The sequence below is a fragment of the Chenopodium album genome, chromosome 15 (genome assembly GCF_948465745.1).
Source record: "Chenopodium album chromosome 15, dcCheAlbu1.1, whole genome shotgun sequence".
Lineage (NCBI taxonomy): Eukaryota > Viridiplantae > Streptophyta > Magnoliopsida > Caryophyllales > Amaranthaceae > Chenopodium > Chenopodium album.
The window spans coordinates 4,050,719-4,073,873 of record NC_137848.1 but is presented as its reverse complement, the minus strand read 5'-3'; the positions used below and the strand labels follow the sequence as shown (position 1 = coordinate 4,073,873).

Below are 23,155 nucleotides of genomic sequence, written 5' to 3'. Positions count from 1 at the left end.
TTTTTGGTCTGATATTTACGGGTCAGATATTTTGAGAGTGAGGGGGAAGGGTAAGGGATCCCCACCCTTAAAGTGTCCCTAGTGGGGTTTGAGCCCCCAACTTCAAGGTTGGAAGGTGACAATCTTACCACTAAACCAAGCTTAGCTTGGTTTCTTCTCAACCATGATGAGAAGGCAATATACTTGCTAATCGGGAAAAAAAAATATACTACTCTACTCATGTTAAAAATACTTCATGAGACATATGTCATGATGATATATGCTCTCTAACTCTATTTGTTAGTCTCATATTTCATGAGACATATGTTATGAGCTCTGTTTCAATTGACACATATCACGAATCCTATAAGGTAGAGTTTTTGAAAAGTATAATATGTAAGTGAAAATGTGTAAACTAATTTTAAATTGAGTAATTAATATTAAAGTACGTAATATACAAAAAAAAAAATTTATTCCCACTATTTTTTTTTTTTTTTTGCACGATTTTTTAACCATTAATCTATTTGTATACATCAGTTAACATTATAAAAATATAATTTTTCGTATTATAAAACTATATAATGAAATGAAACCAATAATATGTCATATGACTATGTTTTTAGTACATAGTATATTTTCATGAGAATCGCCAAGTGAATACGTGAATCAATTTCATTATACTTATTGTATAACATGACTTATTCTACCAAGATTCATTAATCATTATCATATATTCATAGTCGTCTCATGGTCACACACGGAGAGAAACAGGTCCATAATAGTCCAACTAACCAGTAACGAACAAACCTCAAATTGCCAATATTAATAACAAAAAACAAAAAATTATGAATAAAATTCCATGAAGAAAATTCTACTCCGTATATTATTATATCATCCAGTAACGAACAAACCTCAAATTGCCAATATTAATTACAAAAAACAAAAAATTATGAATAAAATTCCATGAAGAAAAGTCTACTCCGTGTATTATAATATCATCCTCCGTGTGTATATATATATATATATATATTGCATGAATATTGGAAGATAATATAATTAATCAAGAAACTAAGAAGAAGAAAAACACTTAAAGGCCCTTTAACCTTCATTCGTTGTGGTAATTAGTACTTGTATTTTTTTTTTTTTAAATATTGTTATTTTCTTCACATTATGCATAAATGCATGTCATTTTTTTTTTTTTTTCCGAAACCTAAATGCATGTCATTACTTTCATTTAAGTAAATTTTATTACCATTTTCTGAATTTCTTCACATTAAGTAGCGGTAATTGCTTCATATTTTAAAAAGACATATTTTGCACAAAATGGCCTCTAATTTGTTCAATAATGTGCAATTTGTAAACATGAAATTCAGGAACAAAAGAAACAATTGTACTTGTGATCCATCATGAGTAGCAAATATGCAGCAGCAAAACAGAAGAAACAAGAAACTCAGCAGAACAGTAGCACCCGAAACAACGGGGCAGTAGCAATTAAACCAAAGAAAAAAGGCATAAAACGTAAGATCCTTTGGAAAGTCACCAAAATGGTTATCAGACATTCATTCTACCATGCTATAGGAATGCCTCATCTCAGTTTCATGGAAGTCGCTGGCAATCTACTCAACTGATCGATTGAGACTTGAGAGGTTATTGGTTGCTCGTCGATTGAGATTCATGGTGTACTTCGCAATTTCTATGTTACTCCTGAAGTACTAGAGCTGGCAAAAAGTTGTGTCGTGTCATGTTCGTGTTTGGTCTCGCGTCAATTTCGTGTAATTCTAAAATTTATCAAAAATCATGTAAAATGTAAGATAATTGCATGATTTGACCACTTTATCTAAACGAGTCGTGTTCGGGTAGTTGATTTCGTGTCGTGTCGACTTCGTGTTCGTGTTGTGTCGGTTTCGATCGTGTTAATTATCGTGTCGTGTCAGAGATTGCCAGCTCTATGAAATACCATGCACTTGGTACTCCAGGTTTATAAAATATACTCGTATGTTATTTTGAAATAAATACATGTTATTTTATACTCCAATTCTATAAAATTCATGTTATTTTGATATGAACTTCTTATTAATCTGGTCATTTTCTTGGCCAGATTCTTCCCACCTTTTATGCTTCCCGTTTTTCCTCTTCACCCTATAAATATTCGGTGGTTTTCTCAGCCAAAATACAACACAATCAGTCTTCTCTCTTCTCTAAAATTATTTAATCAGCAAACGAGGCTTGGGAATATTCCCACAACAGTTAGAAAATCCCACAACAGTCAGAAAATCCCAACAGTCAAAAAACGGATACTTGGGAATATTCTGTTAACAAGAAAAAGGAAATAAAATTTTCTCCAAAAAAATAACAAAGACCCACGCCCGTGCATCGAAAACCCCAAGTCCCAAGTCCCGAGGCCCGAGCCCGAGCCCGACCCGGCTCGGCGTGCGCGCGAGTGTGTGGAGTAAGGAGTAACACACACCTCCAACTCACTCAACTAAGTAGTGCTAAAGCACTACATTATAAAAACAAGGAAAAACCTTCCTCCCCAATCAATGTGGGACTTTTCCCCTTTCATTGTTTTTCTCTCTCTCTCTTATTTTTTCCCAACACTCTTGTATTATATCAAGAACTTCCAACAACATCTTTAGCAAATTCTTTGAGAACCCACTAACCAAGGCCACCCCTTTCTGGTTGCTCAGGACAGGAGTAGCACTAGAGTTCCTCAAATTCCAGAAGACGATTTCAGGAACCTTTGAGAACCCCTTCTCATTGAACTTCCTGACAATTGCCTGGTAGTCAGTTTCCCAGTCATTAGCTGATGCCTCATCAAACTCCATGTCACTGAACACGAAAAGTCGCTTGATCAACTCATCTTCTGTAAGTTTTCCCTCCACTGCAACCTCAAGGATCTTATCAAACACCCTTTGGAAATCCGTGTTCATTTCCCAATGCAATTGTTCTATTGAATGGATTTTAGATTGAAGATCTTCCCCTTGGATGACTTGCAACTGAGGGAACCTACTGAAGGTTATCAGCTTCCCTTTCCAAGGCTCCTCACTCAGCTCAGAGACTAACAACCCGAGAGCGACACTCACTTCTAAGGGCAAGCCATACATGCTCCCAGATACATCACATATGGCAAGGCAGTTCTTCAGCTTCCCAAAGTTGGCGAGATCCTCTACCATTCTCTTCCATTGGAGCGCCGAAACGATCCTGTTTAAAATTGATTTCAATCACCAAAAATCAAATTTAATCTGTTTTATCAATTACTTAATTAGTTGACCATCAGTTCTAAAAGTTCCAATGTATAAAATTTTGTTTTAGTTAATTAGTTCAAAAGTTGAATACAAAATTTGCTTACTTATGGCCTACCTTGTCATGGGATCTTTGTTTTTCAGGGGATCCTTCACTTTCTTTACAATTTGATGAGGGAGTAAAGCTCCAGCTGCTATCTTAGACTTCCCTTGCACAACACGTTCTAGGTACTTTGTAAACCGCTCTGCATCATTCTTATAGAACAGCTCAGCATAGTTCTTCATAGCAATCGAGGCAACTCGTGAGTAAACGATGGAACTCCATTCTCTAGCACACATATAGACCTCAGGCAACTTTAGTGATTTGCGCAATGGAACTAGTACCTCTTTCCTTAAACGGTCCCTAACACGATAAGCATAATGAGCATCTTCAATCCCTTCATATTCAGGGTATTTTTCTTGAGGAAATAGCCTCCTAGCTATGCTCTCACAAAGCAGAGTATAGTTGTCAAACCTCGAGTACAATGAAGGGCACCATTTTGCTGCTAAGCTAAGGTCATCGTAAGTTCCTGACCTTATCTTCTCTAAATCAGATTGAAGGTGCTTAGCAAAGAGTTCTGAGACGTGATTATGCAAAAATCGATAGGTAGGATCATTGTGGTACCTCTCTATACCCTTTTTTGCAGCTGTTAGTCTCTTCTCTTCAGTTGACTTAGGCTTAGGCTTCAAGCCTTTCTTTCCCTTCTCCTCCAAATATGCTCCACCATGCTTTAACCACCACTGACTACCACCATGGTGGCGTCTCTTCTTTAGCAGTTCTATTTCATCTTTGCGAACCGTGAGACCCTCAAGAAGCCGGTACAGGATTTCTAGAAGGTCTTTAAAGTAGCCAAATTCTGCAACTGATCCAACATTGCCTGCTAAAGTCTTGGGATGGTTCTCCTGCAACCACAAATCAGAAGTATAAAAGCCTTCCCTGTCTGATTTACCAGTACCTCTAATACCCCTCAGGTTGCAGACAAGCTTCAGAGCCGTGCACGGATCCTGTTCCCATGCTTGCTTCAGCCTTTGGACCACCTGTTCAGCCGGCATGTCAGGTACCACATGGAAGAAGAAATCGAGGCATGGATTCCCTGAAGACATGTAAGTAGGGGAATAATTTTCAGTGCGTCCCATTACTGGTTCCCCATATCTGTTGTAACTCGAAAGCATCAAGTCCATGAAGGGATCTCCAGTACTAGAATCAGCAGTAGTAGGACTAGCAGAAACACCTGAAGTAACATTATCCTCCTTTTTCGCAGTGGTGAAGGGAGACTGGTATAACTCTGGTGGACCAAGAAGGGTAAGTTGAAATCCATCACTTCCATTTGACAAACCTGTATTACTAGCTGCAACTGCACAATATCCGCAACAAATTGCTGAGGAAAACTTCAATCTGTCTGGTAAGCCTCCAGAGAACTTTCGAAGCAACATGCCTAAGAAAGCACCAAAGCTATATAATTTTAGTGAACTGCTCAGAAGGGTTTATAAATTGCATTAATATGAGATAGATAGGCAATAAAAGATCCAAGAATAACATGTGCCAAACTGCAAAACAAATACAATTATCATGGAAATTTTAAAGAAGACAATGATAAGTTAATAAAAATGGCAGTATTCATTATCCTTGAAAAGCTTCTTTGACAGGACTCCTAGGATTAGAAAGAAATTTACAGTAAATTCAAATCTATAATACGAATACGTAAAGGAAGCACCTTAAACCTCTTTTATGCTAAAATGTGTTCATTATACATTGTAATACAAAAGATAATAGGAACATAGGGTAGTCTAGAGCATATTAACAACTAGTTTAGTATTTTGTATACAAATGAAACGATAACTTAACACATATGTAACAATTGATGATTTACTACCGTGATAAAATATCTCTAGTTTTTACCTCATTGTATACAAATTATGTCAAAAATTGTACAGTACATAGAATTTAGTCAATTTACCCTAATCCCAGTATACGACTGTATCACACATATCTAGCATGTACCTTTACAAATTATGTCAAAATATGGTACAATACATATCTAGCAAGCACCTTCTTTCAACATCTTAACTACACCCGGATATATGATAGAATTCGCAACTTAAGTTTATAAATATTCATAATTTAGAAAACCCGGCCCTTTTTCTTTTCATATACCATTAGTTTGGTTTTTCTGGATTAAAGCAAGAATATTATCATAAACATAGAAAATTAATCAACAGAAGGTCCTAGGACCCAAAAAAAACCCTGATATTTCACATAATTCAATGTACTGCAGCAATTCAAAGTTATCAAACTACTACTCATTTTAAAATTAACAAGAACAACATTCAAAAATCATAAGATTTAATCAAATTTAAAATCAAAATAAATTTATCAATCATCAATTACATTATACTAAAGGCGAAACTTAGAGAACACTTGGCAAAATATTATAAAATGTTTTCCCTCCAAAACCACTTACTAAAAAAAAAACTTTTTTTTGACAAGAAGAGAAAGGATTTCATTAATGAAAGATAGCCAAACGGCACTTACAAACAATTCCGAGGAAATCTAAAATTCCAATACAAATACAATTCACCTTAGAACTAGTTACATTGCAGATTTGATCAACGATCGCCTTTATAAAAATCTTCATCTGAAGCAATACAATCTGTGAGTTAGCACTAATTCGGCTTGAGATCCACATATGAATAGTTGTTTGGGTGAAAAAACTCATATGGCCTTCTAGACACTTTTGGAGATTGTGAAACCCTAAATCTTCAAACTTTGACAGACGAACAAACAAATAAATTAAACCTAATAGTAGATAAAACTCCATCATAAAGATGTGATCTTTTATTGAAAGCAATTAAAAAGTTTTTTGGGGCTTACCACCGGTAAAAATACCGATGGAAGCCCCTACAAAAATTTACAATTGAGATCAGAAGAAAAGAGATGAAGAGAAAGAGAGAGAAGGAGAAGATTTGAAGGAAAACCTTCAAAAAAAGAAGAAAAATCTAGCAATGGAGGCTAGAAAAACCCTCCCAAGGGAGAAACCCTAGAGGGAACCAAAAAACCCTCCCAAGGAGGAAACCTATTCCGTGATGATTAAAAAAATAAAAAATAAAAATAAAAAAAAAATAAAAAAAAAAACTTATTGTAATTAAATTATGACTTTTAGTTTGTATAAAATCTAAAATAAATGTCCTTAAATATCAAATTGCCCATTATAACTATTATATGTTTAATTAATTTCTATCACAATATTTCATACTTTTTACTACTAAGTCTATTTATAATATTTATATCCATTATTTTTAGTAAAATTTATTATCATTAGAATTATTTAACAATCATGCATTGCACGGGATTTAATCTAGTTTTTTACTAAATAACAAAATAATAATTGACAAAAAGACAAGAGTCCAAACCTTAGAAATTCAGAGTGATGTTTGTATTTCAATGAAATGAAATGAAATGTGGTGTGTGTGAAGAAACTTGTGGTTATTGCGGAGTTAATTCTGCTTCCCAAAGGTAAGGTTTAAGTGGGGTTTATTAGGAAAATTAATAAGTATTTATATGAATTTTTAGTTTGGAAAATGGATAATGAGAGTGATTATTGCCGATATGTATGCTTTGGTAACAGTTTACTTGGTACCCAAGTATCTGAAGTTTAAGGCTACACCTGTCCCTTAGAAGAATAAAAATAAAATGAATATATGAAAAAAAAAATTGCCTCATTTCTTTTAATGCTAAATAAAAAATACGTATCTATATAACAAATTATAACTTTCTTTAAAAAAAAAATAAAAAGTGCGGACTCTTCGACTTTTGAATGGTTCGTTAGAGTTTTTCAGAGATAGGGAACATAAAGGGTGATTTATATTTTATCATTTATCAATTTATTCAGAGATAGGGAACATAAAGGGTGATTTATATCCAACTCAAAGCATACATTTTAGAAAAATGCACTTTTTTTTTTTGGGCTTAACAATTGCCAAATGTCCATTAAAGAAATATACGTACTTAACATTCGAGGTTGCTGGTGTAAGTTCTCGTAAGCTAATTGATAAGTCAATATAAACTCCATGATTCGAGGTATTTTACAATTATATTAGGGAAGTAAAAAGATACGAAGTATCTAATACGTAGAGTAATGGAGGAGAACATTTTAAGTGTATTCTTTATCTACAAAGTTTCCAGTGCAGCTCTTACATAGTTGAGTATTGCAACCTTCAAATCAAATATTTAGTAAAATAGGAACTGATCATAAGAACTACGAAGTAGTAATTTAGCAATATTCCCCATTACTCTATTTCTGTTTATCACCACTAAATTTTTTGACAAGGATGGTATGATTACTTAAAAATTAGAGAGTAATTAATACCTGTAGAATAGTACAGGAGTAAGTCCAATACGAAGTATATAGCACATTGTGCCAAGTAGCACACCTATGAGCTATCTCAGGTACACAACAATGGCTGAACCAGCATCTTGGCCCATTATATATGAGCATTCTGACACTGAACTGTGTCACAGCTTTCTGGTGTAGAGATTTGTCTAAGGTCACAATAGGCAGAGCACAGACCGCAGATACACTGAAGTTGTTCTCTGCCTTACAGCTAGAACTCCGATGTGGAGATTGTCTGACCCCGTTAGAGGGCTATCTTCGTACCCATTGCATAGTTGTCTAATATCAATCCTGCCTACTAGTAACCATGAATACGAGAAACACCAGTAAGATTGTTTCCATGCAATATTTACATGTTACAAATGCATAGCAGTATAGTACAAAGTATCAAGCAGATTAAAAGGATTTGATCATGGGTAACACTATATATAGTCATTGTAGTCTGTAATCTGTAGATGCAACTCATGCAAGTTCCAGTAAAACATTATGTCCATCTTGTCTCTATACACCCCTGGAAAAGCCGCAAGATTCAAGGGAGATGAAAAAGAAAAGGGAAATAAGACAAATCGAATATGAAGGTTTGAATCTGAAGGAACTTTGATTATATCTAAATTTAGGATACACTTTTAAACACTTCTTTCCAGATGGATAGTTTGAATAATGGCAACTCGAAATACAAGTATGTATCATCTTTTCTACCCTTAACAAAAAGAAGAAACAGATAAGATATCATACCGATTGCATTAAGGATTACTCTTCAATGCATCATAATGGCCATACCCATGATAAAGAACGCAAATTGAACTCTGCGTACCATACTCTTGTCCATATTCTGCTATGATTTTAAGGTTACTGGATTTCTTGTCAAGCATGTAAACGGTGATGGGCATCCTGAAGACAAAGGTATGAAAATTGTCAAAACAGCATAGAAATTATTAATGCTAATGTTTTCAAGCCTTTAAAAGGCCAAATTACTAGCTAATTGCTCCAAATTTTTCCATATTACACTTGGCACTTTCCTCCCTACAAAAATAAGTTTTGGAGAGTATGTTCAACTGTTCAAGTAAAATCAGATTAAATAAATTTAGAGAAACTCACACAAGGGATACTCAAGTTCACCTCACAACTAAATTATATTTGTGAAATAAACAAATGAGATTAATAGACTCAATAGAGTTCAAATAAGGGGTTTTGAGTAGTGAAAAGAATTAAGCCTATATTTGCACATATTCTAAGGATAATTTGGGTGTCTAAATTGATGATGCTAATGAAAGATTATTCTATGAAAAATGAGCTCGAACTTTAACAAGCAAGGATGAAAAAAAAAAAAAAAAAAAAGCCCTTAGCATACTGTGTGAAGGGCATTAGATAACTTTCACTTACTTCAGAACATGTGAGGCCATGAGAAGCTCAGGTTCTCCTCCCCAAACATAGGATTTTCTCATCTGACAGATATATCTGTCAAATTTATCCTCCAGATACCTGAACAATGAATTACAGAATATAAATGGTGATGGAAAGAAGCAGAATAATTTCCTACGACTTCATGGTACATAATTCAATTATTATGAAAGAGACTCAATGGTTTTTATAGCGTAGAGCATGGTGTTCAATGACAATTACCATTCAGTATCTTTTCGTCTCTTGATCAATTCATCCACAACCTGTAAGAAGCAATCAAAATATTTAGCTAAGAGAAGGTCAAAAAAAGCTACACAAACAAGACACTGCCCTATCAACAAACCAAAAAATGCACTAAATTCAATAAGCCAAGACAAATGTTGATAATCATTAATTAGTTCACAAGACCTTGTAATTAATAAATTCTCACTTACCTTGTTTCTAAGTTCATCTGCGAGCTTCTTTTGAAGGCTCTCACTTGGAGTCGGCATCCCTTTTATAAGACAGGAACCCTGGACCACAGCTCGAAACAAACAACTGCCATCTCCAGGTATACCTGGAGGAAATGTATGAAAATATCATGTCAATAGCCAATATATACAACTGCTATATTAAAGTACTACAACATCCCATGTAAAGTAAAGGTTGTTTTTTCCTTCCTTGTGTGACTTGTTGAGTTGTTGGTAGTGCAAGGGATGGATGGAAAAAAAAAAAAACACTTTTTGACTCAGAGAAGATTTACAGAACATGAACATACAACAACACAATGGTAGATCAGATAGCCCTACAATCTCAGAACTTCCCCTTCACACACAACTAGGGAGCTTGTTGCATTTGACAAATTGGACGAGCCTAACATGATACTAGAGAGACTTTGATAAAACACTTTGTAATCTAACATGAGGTTCAAAAAAAACTCTTGCGTGATATTATCACTAATACAACTTCTCAGATTTTCCCTCAACCTCAATCAAGCAACAGATATCTTGCTGATTCCACAATTTCCTAGCTACATAAAGTTGATTGTCAGCATATGTTGCAACACAATTCATACCTTATATCAAATTATGACCAACTAATCAAAATATACATAACATTCACATTTTGTTCACCTTGATTAGAAACCCACTCAACATTATTCCAAAATTGAAATGCACCGCCGCCCTCTGGCACAAGAAAAGGCAGTTGAATGAGCAAAAAGAACCCTTACCCATGTCCATAAGGACCATAATCCATGATGGTACATAACTTTTCACTCTAAAAGATATGTGAGACTTGACAAATATGATATTCATAACAAATGTACATTCTTGATGCTAAAATTAACGCAACAAATTATTTAAGCGAACAAATACACCATACTGTTATAATTTTTAACACATCCAAATATCCAAAAAAAACATCCAAATCAAACAAAAAAAGAATTGAAATATCCCATTACAAAAATAACTATATTACTATATAATAAGAAAAAATTAAACCTCGGAAAACCCAGATGAGGAAAAAAAACATACGAATAATTTGCAGTTGATTAGTGTCAATATTGGGCATTTAGTTCTTCACAAATCATCAATTGGGGTGTGGGAAAATCAACAAATTAAACAAATTCTAAATTTTACAGAACAATTATAATTTTTGGGGGAATTTGGAATTGATTAAAAAAGAGAAACTTAAAGAGAAATTACCCATGAAAAGGAGAGAGAATCGAATTCCATTGTCCTTTGTTTAGCCATTTTCAACAGCTGGTTTGGACTTTGGAGCGTCGTTTGTTGGTTGAGAGCTGGAAAGTTTTGGGAATTTTTGGAGCCAAAAAGAAGAGATGGAGATTGAAGTTGACCCGTCCAGTTCTTATCACTCGGACTAAACTCGCTTTTTTTTCTTTGTTGGATTTATTTCAATTGCAAACCCAAAAGAGACGATGGTTAGCCCAATGGGCTAACTGTTAGTCTGTTACTCCCTCCGTCTCTTTATTTTTGCCATATTGCTATTTTTTGGGTCAAATTTTGATCATAAATTACCTTTAATCTATAAAAGATAATATAGTCATGAGTGGTCTTGTTAAATTCGTTTCATTGTATACTTTATTAATACTCCCTCCGCCCCTATTTATAGTTTTCACTTGGATTGTGCACGTTTGCCAATGCAACACTTTGACCGTAAATATCGTTAGTTGCTTATTAGTAAAAAATATTACAATCGAATATTAATAATCTATTCATCGAGACGAATCAAATAAGACCCAACATGACTATGCTATATCTTATATATTAAGAGTAATTTAGAAGATTCTCTCACATTATGAATAGTGTCAAAATTACAAATGGGAACTATAAAAAGGGCCGGAGGGAGTATTACGTTTTTATAATTTTTACGTATATGAAAATAAAGATAAAGACGTTCTAAGACGCGTCTTAAATACCGCGCACAATCAAATGGGGCAAAAATATAGGGACAAAGGGAGTATTTGTATTACAATGATTCATTGATTGGCTAAGAAAATTCAAACATTTTGATTTTATAACTGATAAAACTTTATATTTCAAAAAGTAGGTCTTGTGTCAAACAGTATGATCAAAAATAAAGTCGTATAATTTAAGCTTGAACCAAATTATATTTGTTTAATGATACTTTGTGTTTGTGAAATAGATTTTGATCAACTAGCTTGAGATATCTTATTACGGGGTAACTATTATATTCAATAAGTTTAGGGATAATATAATATTTTTATATGAGAAGCTTAAGAAAAGGGTTAATGAGTTTCTCAATAGGATGTCACAAACTTACACGAGTCTGTGAAAGTGTTTATCAATGTCCAAAAGGCCAAAACATGACAATATCTTATAAATTATGTCAATTAAGTAAAAGATGTGCCTCCTCAAAACATGTTTATGCTGTGATGCTATCATTGTAAAGTTTTCTCTTACCTTAAAATGTGGGAGATTTTTGATGTACTATGTATAATATATTAATGCGACCTAAATTTTAATAGAGTATTAGATTCACACGTGAACTTGTTGGGATTTTTAGTTGATTAGGTTTTAAATAGTTTATTGATTAAGATAAATTGTGCTAAACAAAACAAAATTTTTGCACTTAATGAAGGAAAAATAGTACATGGTCCTTCAATTCATGATAACTTGACAATTAATGGATTAAAACTTGCACAACATTTGTTCATAGACGGCTCAAAAGTTGTATGTGTTCTATATTACCATTGTTTTTAGATGATGAGAAACCATTCGTTTCCGAATTAAGCGTCCAAATATTAACAACGTTCATTTATCCTCAAAAATTGCATGCATGTTAATTGCATCCCAAAATTTAGAGAGAAAAAATGAGGCTCAAACTAATTCAATTATTTTGCAAGATTATCTTTGCATTTTCTCATCCTCTTTGTTGGGATTTGTCAAACACAATTATTAAGGTACGTAAGTGAGATTAGTATTTTTAAAAAATTATTTAATGGTTATATTCAAGTACGAAGTCTATAATATTCTTATGACCTCCTATAATTCTTGCAAATTTTAAATCCCACATACATGATACTTCCTATAGGATTACTCTTTGAATAGATGAAATATTATTGTCATGTTGCTTGTTTGTTATACATTAATTAGAATTATGCCAAATCGTGGTTAATCATCGTGTAATTCATTCATCTTTACATCAAATTAAAGAGTTTGGTTGGGGTGTGTAATATGTTGCCAAGGATGAGATATTCTTGTCTTTTGTAATAACCGAACTCATTACTAAATTAGTTGGTTGTTTTAACTTATTGTACGTGTAATTTTGCCGTTAATTAACATACAATTAGCAAAAGTGGTAAATTAAAGTCTTGTATCATTGTATGCATGAGATGAGACGGTCCTAAAGTAAGGTTAAGTTAATTAAATTATGCAAATAATAATTATAGGATCGATATGCCATTTGCCTCGATGGCTTCTAGACGTGGCCTATTACAAGCATGTGGAACCTCTACGCTAGCCATTGTCTTAAGCCTCTATAAGAAAGCAGCCGAGCTCAATGGACCTATAGGTTCGGTTACAAGACGACTAGCCAAGCTAAGCTCGAAGATGGTTAGTCGGACCTTGGTCTATATTGTTCTATATCCATGGCTCGCAATCCTTTTCATTGTTGATGACCTTATCCTATCGACAGAGAAAATGTTGGAGACTCGATTCCCTCGATTGCAACATGTTTTTGACAAGATTGATTACTTGGTTGGTAAGATAGAGAATCTTCCTAAGGAGTTTGAGTATGCCATGAGAAATTTTCCCGAGGTATTGTACAAATTTACCTTCCTATATTAAGTTGTCGTATATGCTATAACATGGTTAAAGTTTCTTACGATTGTATGTGTAATTTGGGAGGGGGCAAAGGAGAAGGAAATCGAGGTTGATACAAATAGTGATAACAATCAAAGTAACCAAAACAAAGTGTTATCATCATCTACACAAGATGTTGTGAACACGGGAGATAATGTTCATATAGTTGGTGCCACTAGCGAAAATAATAAAGGTACATCAACAACATCATTAATGCAATCGTTCCTCCTTTTTAATTTACAACTAGTGTATGGCCCGGGCGATGCTCCGGCTTGTTACTTTGAACACTTGTGTAATTGAATAGATATTCATTCTTTATTATTTATTTATTCATTATTTGTTTATTTTTAATAGTTTGGCATTAAACCTTTGAATAAATTATTTATGCAAAAACTATTGACTATTTATATAAACATGTTCTTTGTATAAAATTTATAATGTAATGAAAATAAAAAATTATTATCATAATAATAGAATCGATTTTTTTTGTAAGAATTGTAGTTCTTAATGGTTCATATCTCCAATCCATATGTATTTATGAGTCGAATAAAAAAAACATGATTAATTTATGTAGATGAGATGGTAAGTCATCTAATGTGTATTTTTGTGGTTGTGAGTTCGAATCTCATGACAGGCATTTTTCAAATATGAATATGATGACGTGGCGAGGGTGCCATGTGGCACATAAACATTTTTAAAAAAATTACTAACTCCATTTCATTTCATAAAAAAATTCATTTGTTACAATAAATATGAAATAATGAAACAAAGGTAGTATATTGATATTTCATTTATTTTAATCGTTTTTTTTTTTTATAATTTAAATTCTAGATTCGTCCCAACAAGTTGGTAATAAGGAAGCGTCGAAGAAAGGGCAGAAGGAAAACACTAAAATTGAAGAGATGAAGTCACAAGGAGTTGATAAAAAAGGTATTAAGAATAAAAAAGCTACTAAAGATCACAAGAAGAAAGATATGGCAAAAGTCGATAATCATCAAGAAACTCATAAAACAAAACATGATATTAAGACGGGAAATAAGACAGATGATCATCCTTTGTTGGAAATCTTCAACTTCGGTTGGGAAACTCCGAAATCAACCATGTCGCGGCGTAGAGCTTCATACACATAATAGAGATTATGATAGATTGTACTTATAGTAGCTACGAGCTTCGCTCCCTAAAAATATAATGGTGAAGTTAGAAAAATACACCATGTATGGGAGGAGCTAGTCGATCGAACATAAAAATTGTATTAAGGGTGAAATAAAAAATATTGATCACAAAGAAATATAAATATATTCATAATAGTTATAACAAATTGACAATATTATTATATATATATATAAAAATAAAAAAAATTATACGACATCTAACAAAGTACTACTACAATAGGACATATTGTCATTCAGAGATTTAGAAGGATACCAACTGGTTTTGTTGACAACTAACTTAACATTTCTTGGCATATATTTATGTCAAACGATGATAAATCAATCATAATATTGTTCTAGACCTTCTAGTTCCTTAACGTCAATGATTAGACATGATTTGACAAAGTGATCCTTTATCATACGAGTAGTTGGGTCATCGTCATCCCATTGCTTAATTAATTAGCTTTTTTTTTTTTTTTTTTTTTTTGAGATGTAGTTGTAGAATGAAATTACTCCGTATTTTTTTTGTGTTCTCCTCGATTCACCCTTTGGGCTAATTCGGATTCGAGGATTAGTTTTGGGTGGTTAGGTTTTAATCCCCTCCCAGTTGTTGTTACAGAGGATCGAGCACAGGTCCTCCCTATCAAGTATAGTCCCAATCACCACTACATTAACAGCCAATTGATATAGAATGAAATTATCAACCAAAATCAGTCCGATGACAATTTTTCAAGTAATATGCGACTATAGATTCCGGATCATTGGCCTGCAGCGTAATATATTGCTTCTTTGGCTACAATGCCTAATTTTTTTCTCCCTTGATTCATCTATTATCCACAAATATAAGTTCATGTTAATTTGTTACGGATTTGGAGTAAATCGTAAACTTAGGGCCTGTTCTCATACGTTTATTTTCAGTTCAGTTCAACTCAGCTCTAATAAGTGCAGTTCAGTTCAGCTCCTAATTTCCTTCTCTTATAAAATATTCAGTTCAATTCAGTTCAGTTCAGCTCAGTCAATGAGAACATGCCTTAATGTTCATATATACTCCGTACCACGGAATACAAATAATACCTATGTTCGCACTGAATGAATGCTTTTATAACAAACAACTGCACCTAATAGTAGTACTCCAGTTTGAATCGAAATTTGAGATATTGATGCATGTCACGCAAGTTCATCTACTCTGAATCTATAAACCAATCAAACAAAATCAATCAACATACATACAATCTGAACCATGGACAGTGTTGCTGTAGATCATGTATAATGGCAAAAGGAAAGAACCATTACCGCGAAGCAGAGGAGGTGATTACTGATTAATGTCTAATTGTCTAGAGTAAAATCGATTTTTAACTCCAAAAATAATTTGAAATAGCATGATATTTACTTTATAATAGAGTGACTCTAAACACTCAATTACTTCATCCAAGGACCTAGGGCTCTTCTAATGCAAAACTACCATAATACTGTATGAAATTCTGCCCTTGCGACCAACGAAAGGCAAAAGGAAAAAGAAAATCCATGCATAAATTACATTGGCGGGGAGCTGTACATCTCTTCTTCTGTTTAGAAGACTCAAAAATGGGAGCTGCCCATAGGAATTGGGCAAGGGAAGAGTATAAGAAGATACAAGATGAATTTACATCATTCGAGGATGAAGAGTGGCGAAAGTGTGAGAGATTCCTGGCTAACACTGAGGACCCGAGAAATTCTTTCTTTTCCCAAAGAAACTAAATGTCTTGCCCAGTTTCTTTCGCGAAACTGCTTTACCAAGGGGCTTTGTTTCAAGAACTGGCAGTACCTTTTCACTATGTGACTTACTTAGAGGCTTCGGCTCTGGGGGCAGGACTTGAGCTGTGAATTCCCTCACAGAAGGAGACCTATGTACTCTTTGAGGAGAAGAATCCCGCTGTCTCTGCTCTCGAAATAGCATCAGAAGTTTTTGAGCTTTCTCTCTGCCTCGAGCTGTCCCATTGACTTGGATAGATACCAAGGTCGGAATTACCCCTTCTTGTAGCACCATTTGACAGCATTTATCATTCCCATTGCAAAGAAGCAACAGACATGACACAGCTTGTTCCTGCTCAATAGGCTCACCCATGTCCATAATTGATGCGAGAGCACCAACAAGACCAGGGGCTGATGTAACGGCTTCTTTAGCTGTATTATTTGATGCCAAGTTTATGAGAACTGCAATGGACTTTTCTGTCCATGTCTGATCTCTGGGCTCAACCAAAAGAAGCAGTAGACCATTGATTATACCAGATTGAAGGAGGTTAGGAATATTGGATGGGCAAGCAGAAATATTAAAAAGAGCATGAAGGGCATCGAGCTTCCACTGTGGTTCACATTTACCAACAAGAAGCCTGATTAGAAAGGAGACTCCCTTGCTCGAGCCTATGACTGGTTTTGCTTCATCAAGGCATGAAAGATTTAGAAAGAGGGCAGCTGCTAATCCATAAGAACCAGGATCAGAAATCATCTCCTCTAGCAGAGGTACAACCCCAGCGGCTAACATTAATTCCTTGTTTCTGTAACAAGAGAGAAACACTTTCATGAGCAAGATTCAACAATGGAACAACACTCTTACAAAAGCATTTTCAATAAATTCTGACAAAAAATTAGAATATCTATCAAGTGCTTTGGTCTTATGGGGCAATCCTACCCCATCTTAACCTTTCAAACTGAAACTTCACGGCTAACCAGCCTAAAGCATTTAACCTAAAGATTACAAATCTAAGATTGTCCAGTGGCTTTTTCTTGTTTTCTTTCCAAAGCCAACACGAACTTTTCAAGAGGGAAAATATGAGAGGGATTTAAGCTTTCAATAACGATGAATTTCAAGTATGCAAGCTTACAGAAGCTCAACAGGTATAGCATGCATGATTTGTTATGTTGGAATCCAAGATAAATCAAATAAAGTATTTCATAGTTTATACATCCTCTGTGGTCTACTAAAGCTAGAGATGGACTTATATTCAAAAAGTCCATAAAATGGGATTTCCAAAGCACCCAAGATCAGCCCATCTCAATACTGCAGTAACAGCCTAGTAAAAATCCAAATTCTTGACTGGATAGGACATCATTAAACGACTCATGTGAATATTATTATGGCAATCATTAAATTCAATTTAATTGCAAAGCACAATCTACAGAATCTCTAAAATTCTGGAAGCATAAGAAATTATTTAATGTACTGCCACTATCAATATTTCACTAATCCTGAAAAGAAGTTCAAAAGGCCATCAAACGTAAAACATTCAAAAGAACCCAACTCAGTATTTACATATCTAACTGTTCCAAGTTCATATAGAAATTAGCAAAGCAGACACACCTGTTGTTATTAACAGCAAGGTTGAAGAGTGCCATTGCCCCATCTTCCAACGCCAAATCATTCCGCTCACCAAGTGCAGACTTTAAAAATCCTACAAGCACTTCAACAAACCCATGAGCACCCATGAACATCCTTGCTTCTTCATCATCTTTTAACAACCGTCTTATATGCTCAACTACTTTTAGCTTGGTTCTTAAGTCATCTTCCCCTTGTAGAACAGTCAAAAAGTTCTCACATATACCAATTACATTTTCATTACTCTCTTCCTGCTCGCAAGAACAACTTTCACCTTCATTCCCTTCGATCTCTTCAATAATGCCACTTTCCAAGGGAACAACCTTAACCCCTATCAGGTTGCCTGAGTTGCTGCTATCCTCAGACTTACACTGTGCAGACTCACAATCCGACAATGCAAGCCTCCAATAGTTGAGATCAAGAGTGTCGGGTGGCCCACCAGGAATAGGAATCCCATTCTGCTCACACCAGCTAGCAATAAGGCCCTTCACACAATAATTAGGAGTTACACAACGATGAGCAAGCTGTTGCTGGGACTTTGGGCAAGTGTTATGCCCATCATTGAACCATTTTTCAATGCAAATTCTTTCATATGTCTGTCCAGAAGCAATGATAACTGGGTCATACATGAGTTGCAATGAGATTGGACATCTGAGTTCTTCAGGTGGAATGGGTATGTGCTCAGTTCTCCTATTTGTCCTAAATGAAAACGATGGCCTAAAGTTAAATGAAACAATTTTTGATAGTTGACGGTCAAATGCCCTCCCATTACAAGCACCAAGACCATCCTCAGAAGATCCTTGAACAGTGGGTGAACAGGGTCCAGAACCTTGGGAATCCTGATCATCGCCCAGGTCACTTCTGAACAACTTAGAATACTTCCGCATCAGAAATAAAAGGTAAGCTACAATTGATTCTTTTCGTTTGTCTTCCTCCATCCGAGCTTTCTCTATGAGTTTCTTGAGAGATCTTCTTTCAGCCAGAGCAGCCCTTGAAGAAGTTATGCCAAGTTTAGATGCAGCTTGGTGGAAACACTCAAGCTCACTATTGTCACTAAAACTGTCATCGAATTTTCTACCCTGCTGAAGCAACACAATTATATCATCGCCAATTTGTTTCTCTGACGGATCAAGGGTAAAAGCAGTCTCCTCCAGTTCACTAACAATCTCTTGGACCTGCAGCAGGCAAGAGCAAAAGATACAACATTAGTCAAATGTTACAAAACAAAGATGCTCGAAATAAACATAAACATCAGTTAGAACACTTCTCACAACAAAGAGGATCAGTTAGGCCAGAAGTACAGGACATCAGAGGGACCAAGCTGTATAGAAGTAACAATTAATGCTGAAAGGTTATTGAGTAGTGAAATCAATAACTTTAACTAGAGCAACTTTTTTAAAAGCCTGTACAAAACTATAATCCTGGCATTTGGGTAAACAAAGGGCCAGAGATTAGCAGTTGCTATGAATGTTGCTCTTCTAATTGGACTGGAATAAACAACTAACAGAGCGCTACAAGAGAGCCCATTAATCTATCAGCTATCCCCTTTTTTATTATTTTTTTCCCCTATACGTCAAGTTAACCGTTCATTTGGTTCCATAATTTTCATTTTACAAAATTTACTTATACCATAAGCACTATTACTTGTTGCTTCAGAATACCTAACAAGTATAGAACATTACACACCCACATATAGAATACCAATATGATAAACAATAAATCCACAGTAGGTGTTGACATTAAATGCTAAATACTTCATATAAAGGAATGACAGGAGTGCCTAAAAACACTTGATGAAGACACTCAAATAAAAGGTTTTTGCAAGGAGTTCTATAACAAATTCACGATCACTAACTAAATATAGACAAAAACTCTCCACAGTAAGAATATCCCAAAGCAGGAAGGATACAAAAGTTGTTTCACTAGGCGATGCAGAAATACACACCCAATTTAAATTACAATGCCAAACAGCATGAGAAAACTAGACAATACAATTTAAAACAAAGGACCAACCTGACAACCAATTGATTGTGGAACAATATCTTCAACCCGTTTAAGACTGTCTACAAGCGCAGATTTCATCTTTTCAAACTTCAAAACAATAGAATCTCCAGTAATAGCCTGGAACACACAAACAGAATATTCATCATTAGCATAATAATTTATGGAGTAATGTTGGATGCCATCATGAAAAATGATGATTTCCAGGGGCCCTTGTGCCTTACGACATCCCTACACGATACACCCAAGCCGTAAAGGACAAGAGGACAAAAATCCAGAGTAGGAATGTAAAAGGTAGGTATTAGAGGTATTATGTAAACCCGAGGCAGTAAATACAAAGATTCATGATGCAATTATTATTTCTGAAATTCGTAAAAATACCAGGTAAAGTTTGCTACACTCTGAGCAATGTTGTAATAGATTTCTGGCCTTCTCAAGTGCTACGTGCAGAGAACATAATGCCTGGATTCCTGGCCTACTTCGTGGGCGTGCTGCTTCTAGAGCAGGAAAGATGTTCAACACTTTACAGTATATATTGGAAAAAAGCTTGCACATTCCTCCATGTAACTGCAAAAGAAATAAAACTTATTAATGAAAGCCACTAGAAGTTTCATACAAAATAAATCCGGCAGAGACCCTCAATTCCCCGGATGCATGTATTAAGTAAATCAAGTGCAAAAAGTAAAGTTACATCACACTATCACCACACCCCAACTTCAACATATACAGAGTAGTTTTTCAAAAATAAGACACTGCTTCTAGCTTTATTGATCATAATTCTATTTGAATAAAAAAAAAAAGGAACGATGCTACTCATGTACAATAAAAGTGGGCTGGGTAAAAGGTAAGCGAAATAAATGTCAAACTACATGATAACATGATATAACATTTTCATCAATTTTTTTCGAACTCCAAAAGAGATGGAGGAAATCATACAGCCAACTGCTCCGTTCACCACTCCCATCTCACACAAGAAAAAAACATCATACAATATATAATCAGCATCTTCAGACACAAAATTATTAAGCAGCACAAAATAAACTAATCAGTATATTAAGAACAGGTCCAAGAACTAATTGGTTTTTCTGCGGAAGTCCGTAAAGGTACCAACCTTTACACTTTTCAACCGCCACAACCATCATCCCAACCATTTGAGGCACCACTACAAACATATAATACAGCAAAGCGCAACCATTTGAGATAAATCCGGCAAGACAGTAACTCTAACTATTAACCAAAACAACAATCTCAAATACCTCCACACCACAAAAATAACTGCTGCCAATTTAACCAAAAAAAAAAACAAAAAAAACCTGCTGCCAAAAAAATACCTACACACCTATCCAAGGTGCTACCACAACCAATTTAGAAATGTGGAATAGGACTCTATTAAATCTATTCTAATGCAGGAATTCAATAATCTGATATTGAAATCTCAATGTTAGAGGTTTCATACAAAGAAAAGAACAAACCTTGGCATCACTAATTGCAAACAGGTTTTCTTCTAGCTCTGCAATTTCCATACTTTCCAACTGTTATCTATTGCCTAACTCTATATCTGCAGTCTGGAAAAAATAAAAATAAATAAAAATCAATTAACAAATAAGTAAACAAATTGATGCAGATAGGTATCAGAGAAATTAACAAATCTTCATAGTCCAAAATAACAAAATTTAAAAATTTTAAAAAGCACCCTTTTTTTTATTTTTTTTACATGAGAAGCTCTAACAGGCTCAGAATGATTAAAAAAACAGAACCCATTAATCTTAATCTAACTTTTAACATTTGAAGGATAGAAAAAATTGATGGTAATTCTGTAAAATGAGAAAATATCAATGATTGAAATAAATGAAGATTTTTAATATGTTATAACACCAATAAGATCAAACTGAAATCATTTTAAGAAAGAAAAATATTAAAAGTTTAAGACAAATTTCTTTCAGGCATTCCATCAAACATCTGGTGTTCATATCATTAAAATGCGAAAATAAACACCCCTATAACCGCCAAGATCTTAGAAATGAACAGAGGAAGCTTACAATTTCTGGGAAAAAAATTACAAAAAAATAATTCCCAAAAAGTGATATAAATTTGAATTTCTTCCGGTTGTTAAATAACCCATAAATTAAAAATAGCCAACGAAAGTGGCAATGCAAAAACGCGGGATTGCAAAGTTTCCGTAAATACCCAAATCAAAAATCGGAAAAATTGGGCAAATTCCTATCTCAAACAACCGAAAAATTAGGGTTATGAAGATTAATTACCCAAAAAAAACGGACGCGGCCAAGGAGGCTTCATAAACGAGCTAATTAACTAGATAAAACTTATCTGAAAAAAAATAAAAATAAAAACCCACCAATAAAAATAGAAATTAGGGTTCTTGTGATCTAATTTTGATGAAATTAATGGTGTTAAATCTGAGGTGAGATTGATGAGTTGAAGAGGAGAGAGAAAGAAGAAGATATAGAGAGAGAAAGTGAGAGGAGGGAAAGGGTGTGCTTGTTTTAGCTCAATGTCTCAGAATATGCTTATTCTAATGTCTAAAACCTTAGTAAATTGGAAAGGAATATTTTTAAATTATACCAAGTTTTTTTAATTAACCATTCTGCCTTTTTCAGTCTTTTTTATTTGATTTTTGCAAATATTTTATGCTCATAATATTCTTCGCTTTGCATTTAACTCTTTGGATAATTAAGAGTGTTTTTGTTTATTATTATTACGGGATATTTAAAAGTAATTTAGGGTGTATTTTATTCATCTGATTTTTAAGAATTTAAATTTATACAAAATTTAGTCTTTATTAATTCTTATTAACTAATAAATTAAGCTTAAGGCTTGTTATCTTCAGCTTAATTTTTGTTCAATTCAGCTCAACTCAGTTTAGTTCACTTCCTAATTTTCTTCTCTCATAAACAGTTCAGTTTAGTTCAGTAAATAAAAACAAGTCCTTACTTGTCTCATTAATTTTTGGAGTAATAGCTTAATTTTTGTTCAATTCAGCTCAACTCAGTTTAGTTCACTTCCTAATTTTCTTCTCTCATAAACAGTTCAGTTTAGTTCAGTAAATAAAAACAAGTCCTTACTTGTCTCATTAATTTTTGGAGTAATTTTTCCAAAGTAAATGAAAATGACGTGAACATAAGAGAATCTAATATCTTCAATACTTCGTCTGAAGTTATTAAACAAATTTTTCTTCAAAAAAATAAATAAATTATTTGCCGAATTTAATAAATTAATGGTCAATGTTGTGTATTGACAAACATACATTATCAAA

At 34.1% G+C, this 23,155-nt stretch overlaps 3 protein-coding genes and 1 long non-coding RNA gene across 7 annotated transcripts; 1 reads left to right on the top strand and 3 right to left on the bottom strand.

The window, feature by feature from the left end:
- The first annotated feature begins 910 nt into the window (after positions 1 to 910).
- LOC145581633 (uncharacterized) lies at positions 911 to 2,045 on the top strand. The gene is made up of 2 exons (XR_014099654.1): positions 911 to 1,096; positions 1,353 to 2,045. It is a non-coding gene; the product is annotated as an uncharacterized LOC145581633 (long non-coding RNA).
- A 198-nt stretch (positions 2,046 to 2,243) lies between these two features.
- Positions 2,244 to 8,510, bottom strand: LOC145582731 (uncharacterized). The gene is made up of 3 exons (XM_081639731.1): positions 8,387 to 8,510; positions 3,340 to 4,696; positions 2,244 to 3,180 (listed from the first exon to the last, which is right to left on the bottom strand). Exons 2-3 carry the CDS (start codon positions 4,692 to 4,694, stop codon positions 2,517 to 2,519), a joined length of 2,019 nt encoding a protein of 672 aa, XP_081495857.1. The 5' UTR covers positions 4,695 to 4,696; positions 8,387 to 8,510; the 3' UTR covers positions 2,244 to 2,516.
- On the bottom strand, positions 8,225 to 10,870 carry LOC145582732 (OVARIAN TUMOR DOMAIN-containing deubiquitinating enzyme 4-like). 4 transcript variants are annotated; one of them, XM_081639733.1, is made up of 6 exons: positions 10,738 to 10,826; positions 10,165 to 10,218; positions 9,487 to 9,608; positions 9,275 to 9,315; positions 9,035 to 9,133; positions 8,225 to 8,542 (listed from the first exon to the last, which is right to left on the bottom strand). In XM_081639733.1, exons 1-6 carry the CDS (start codon positions 10,739 to 10,741, stop codon positions 8,395 to 8,397), a joined length of 468 nt encoding a protein of 155 aa, XP_081495859.1. In that variant the 5' UTR covers positions 10,742 to 10,826; the 3' UTR covers positions 8,225 to 8,394. The 4 variants fall into 4 exon arrangements, with proteins under 4 accessions (XP_081495859.1, XP_081495858.1, XP_081495861.1 ...); XM_081639732.1 differs by lacking the exon at positions 10,738 to 10,826 and adding an exon at positions 10,567 to 10,699; XM_081639735.1 differs by lacking the exon at positions 10,165 to 10,218 and having other exon boundaries at positions 10,738 to 10,870.
- Positions 10,871 to 16,030: 5,160 nt separating this feature from the next.
- Positions 16,031 to 22,420, bottom strand: LOC145582730 (U-box domain-containing protein 45-like). Its single transcript, XM_081639730.1, has 6 exons — positions 22,146 to 22,420; positions 21,354 to 21,446; positions 20,263 to 20,448; positions 19,894 to 20,001; positions 17,866 to 19,055; positions 16,031 to 17,062 (listed from the first exon to the last, which is right to left on the bottom strand). Exons 2-6 carry the CDS (start codon positions 21,402 to 21,404, stop codon positions 16,219 to 16,221), a joined length of 2,379 nt encoding a protein of 792 aa, XP_081495856.1. The 5' UTR covers positions 21,405 to 21,446; positions 22,146 to 22,420; the 3' UTR covers positions 16,031 to 16,218.
- Positions 22,421 to 23,155: the final 735 nt, after the last annotated feature.

What these genes read in the sequence shown, in the direction of transcription:
- LOC145582730 (XM_081639730.1), bottom strand. Translation starts at nt 21,404, where the DNA reads ATGGAAATTGCAGAGCTAGAAGAAAACCTGTTTGCAATTAGTGATGCC. An exon ending in TTGCAATTAGTGATGCCAAG is followed by an intron (nt 20,449 to 21,353) that starts GTTTGTTCTTTT and finishes TTTCTTTTGCAG; the next exon opens with TTACATGGAGGAATGTGCAA. An exon ending in CTTGCTGTTAATAACAACAG is followed by an intron (nt 17,063 to 17,865) that starts GTGTGTCTGCTT and finishes CTCTTGTTACAG; the next exon opens with AAACAAGGAATTAATGTTAG.
- LOC145582731 (XM_081639731.1), bottom strand. Translation starts at nt 4,694, where the DNA reads ATGTTGCTTCGAAAGTTCTCTGGAGGCTTACCAGACAGATTGAAGTTT. An exon ending in AACAAAGATCCCATGACAAG is followed by an intron (nt 3,181 to 3,339) that starts GTAGGCCATAAG and finishes AATTTTAAACAG; the next exon opens with GATCGTTTCGGCGCTCCAAT.
- LOC145582732 (XM_081639732.1), bottom strand. Translation starts at nt 10,603, where the DNA reads ATGCCCAATATTGACACTAATCAACTGCAAATTATTC. An exon ending in TGAGTGGGTTTCTAATCAAG is followed by an intron (nt 9,609 to 10,164) that starts GTGAACAAAATG and finishes CATTTCCTCCAG; the next exon opens with GTATACCTGGAGATGGCAGT. An exon ending in CAGATGAACTTAGAAACAAG is followed by an intron (nt 9,316 to 9,486) that starts GTAAGTGAGAAT and finishes TGCTTCTTACAG; the next exon opens with GTTGTGGATGAATTGATCAA.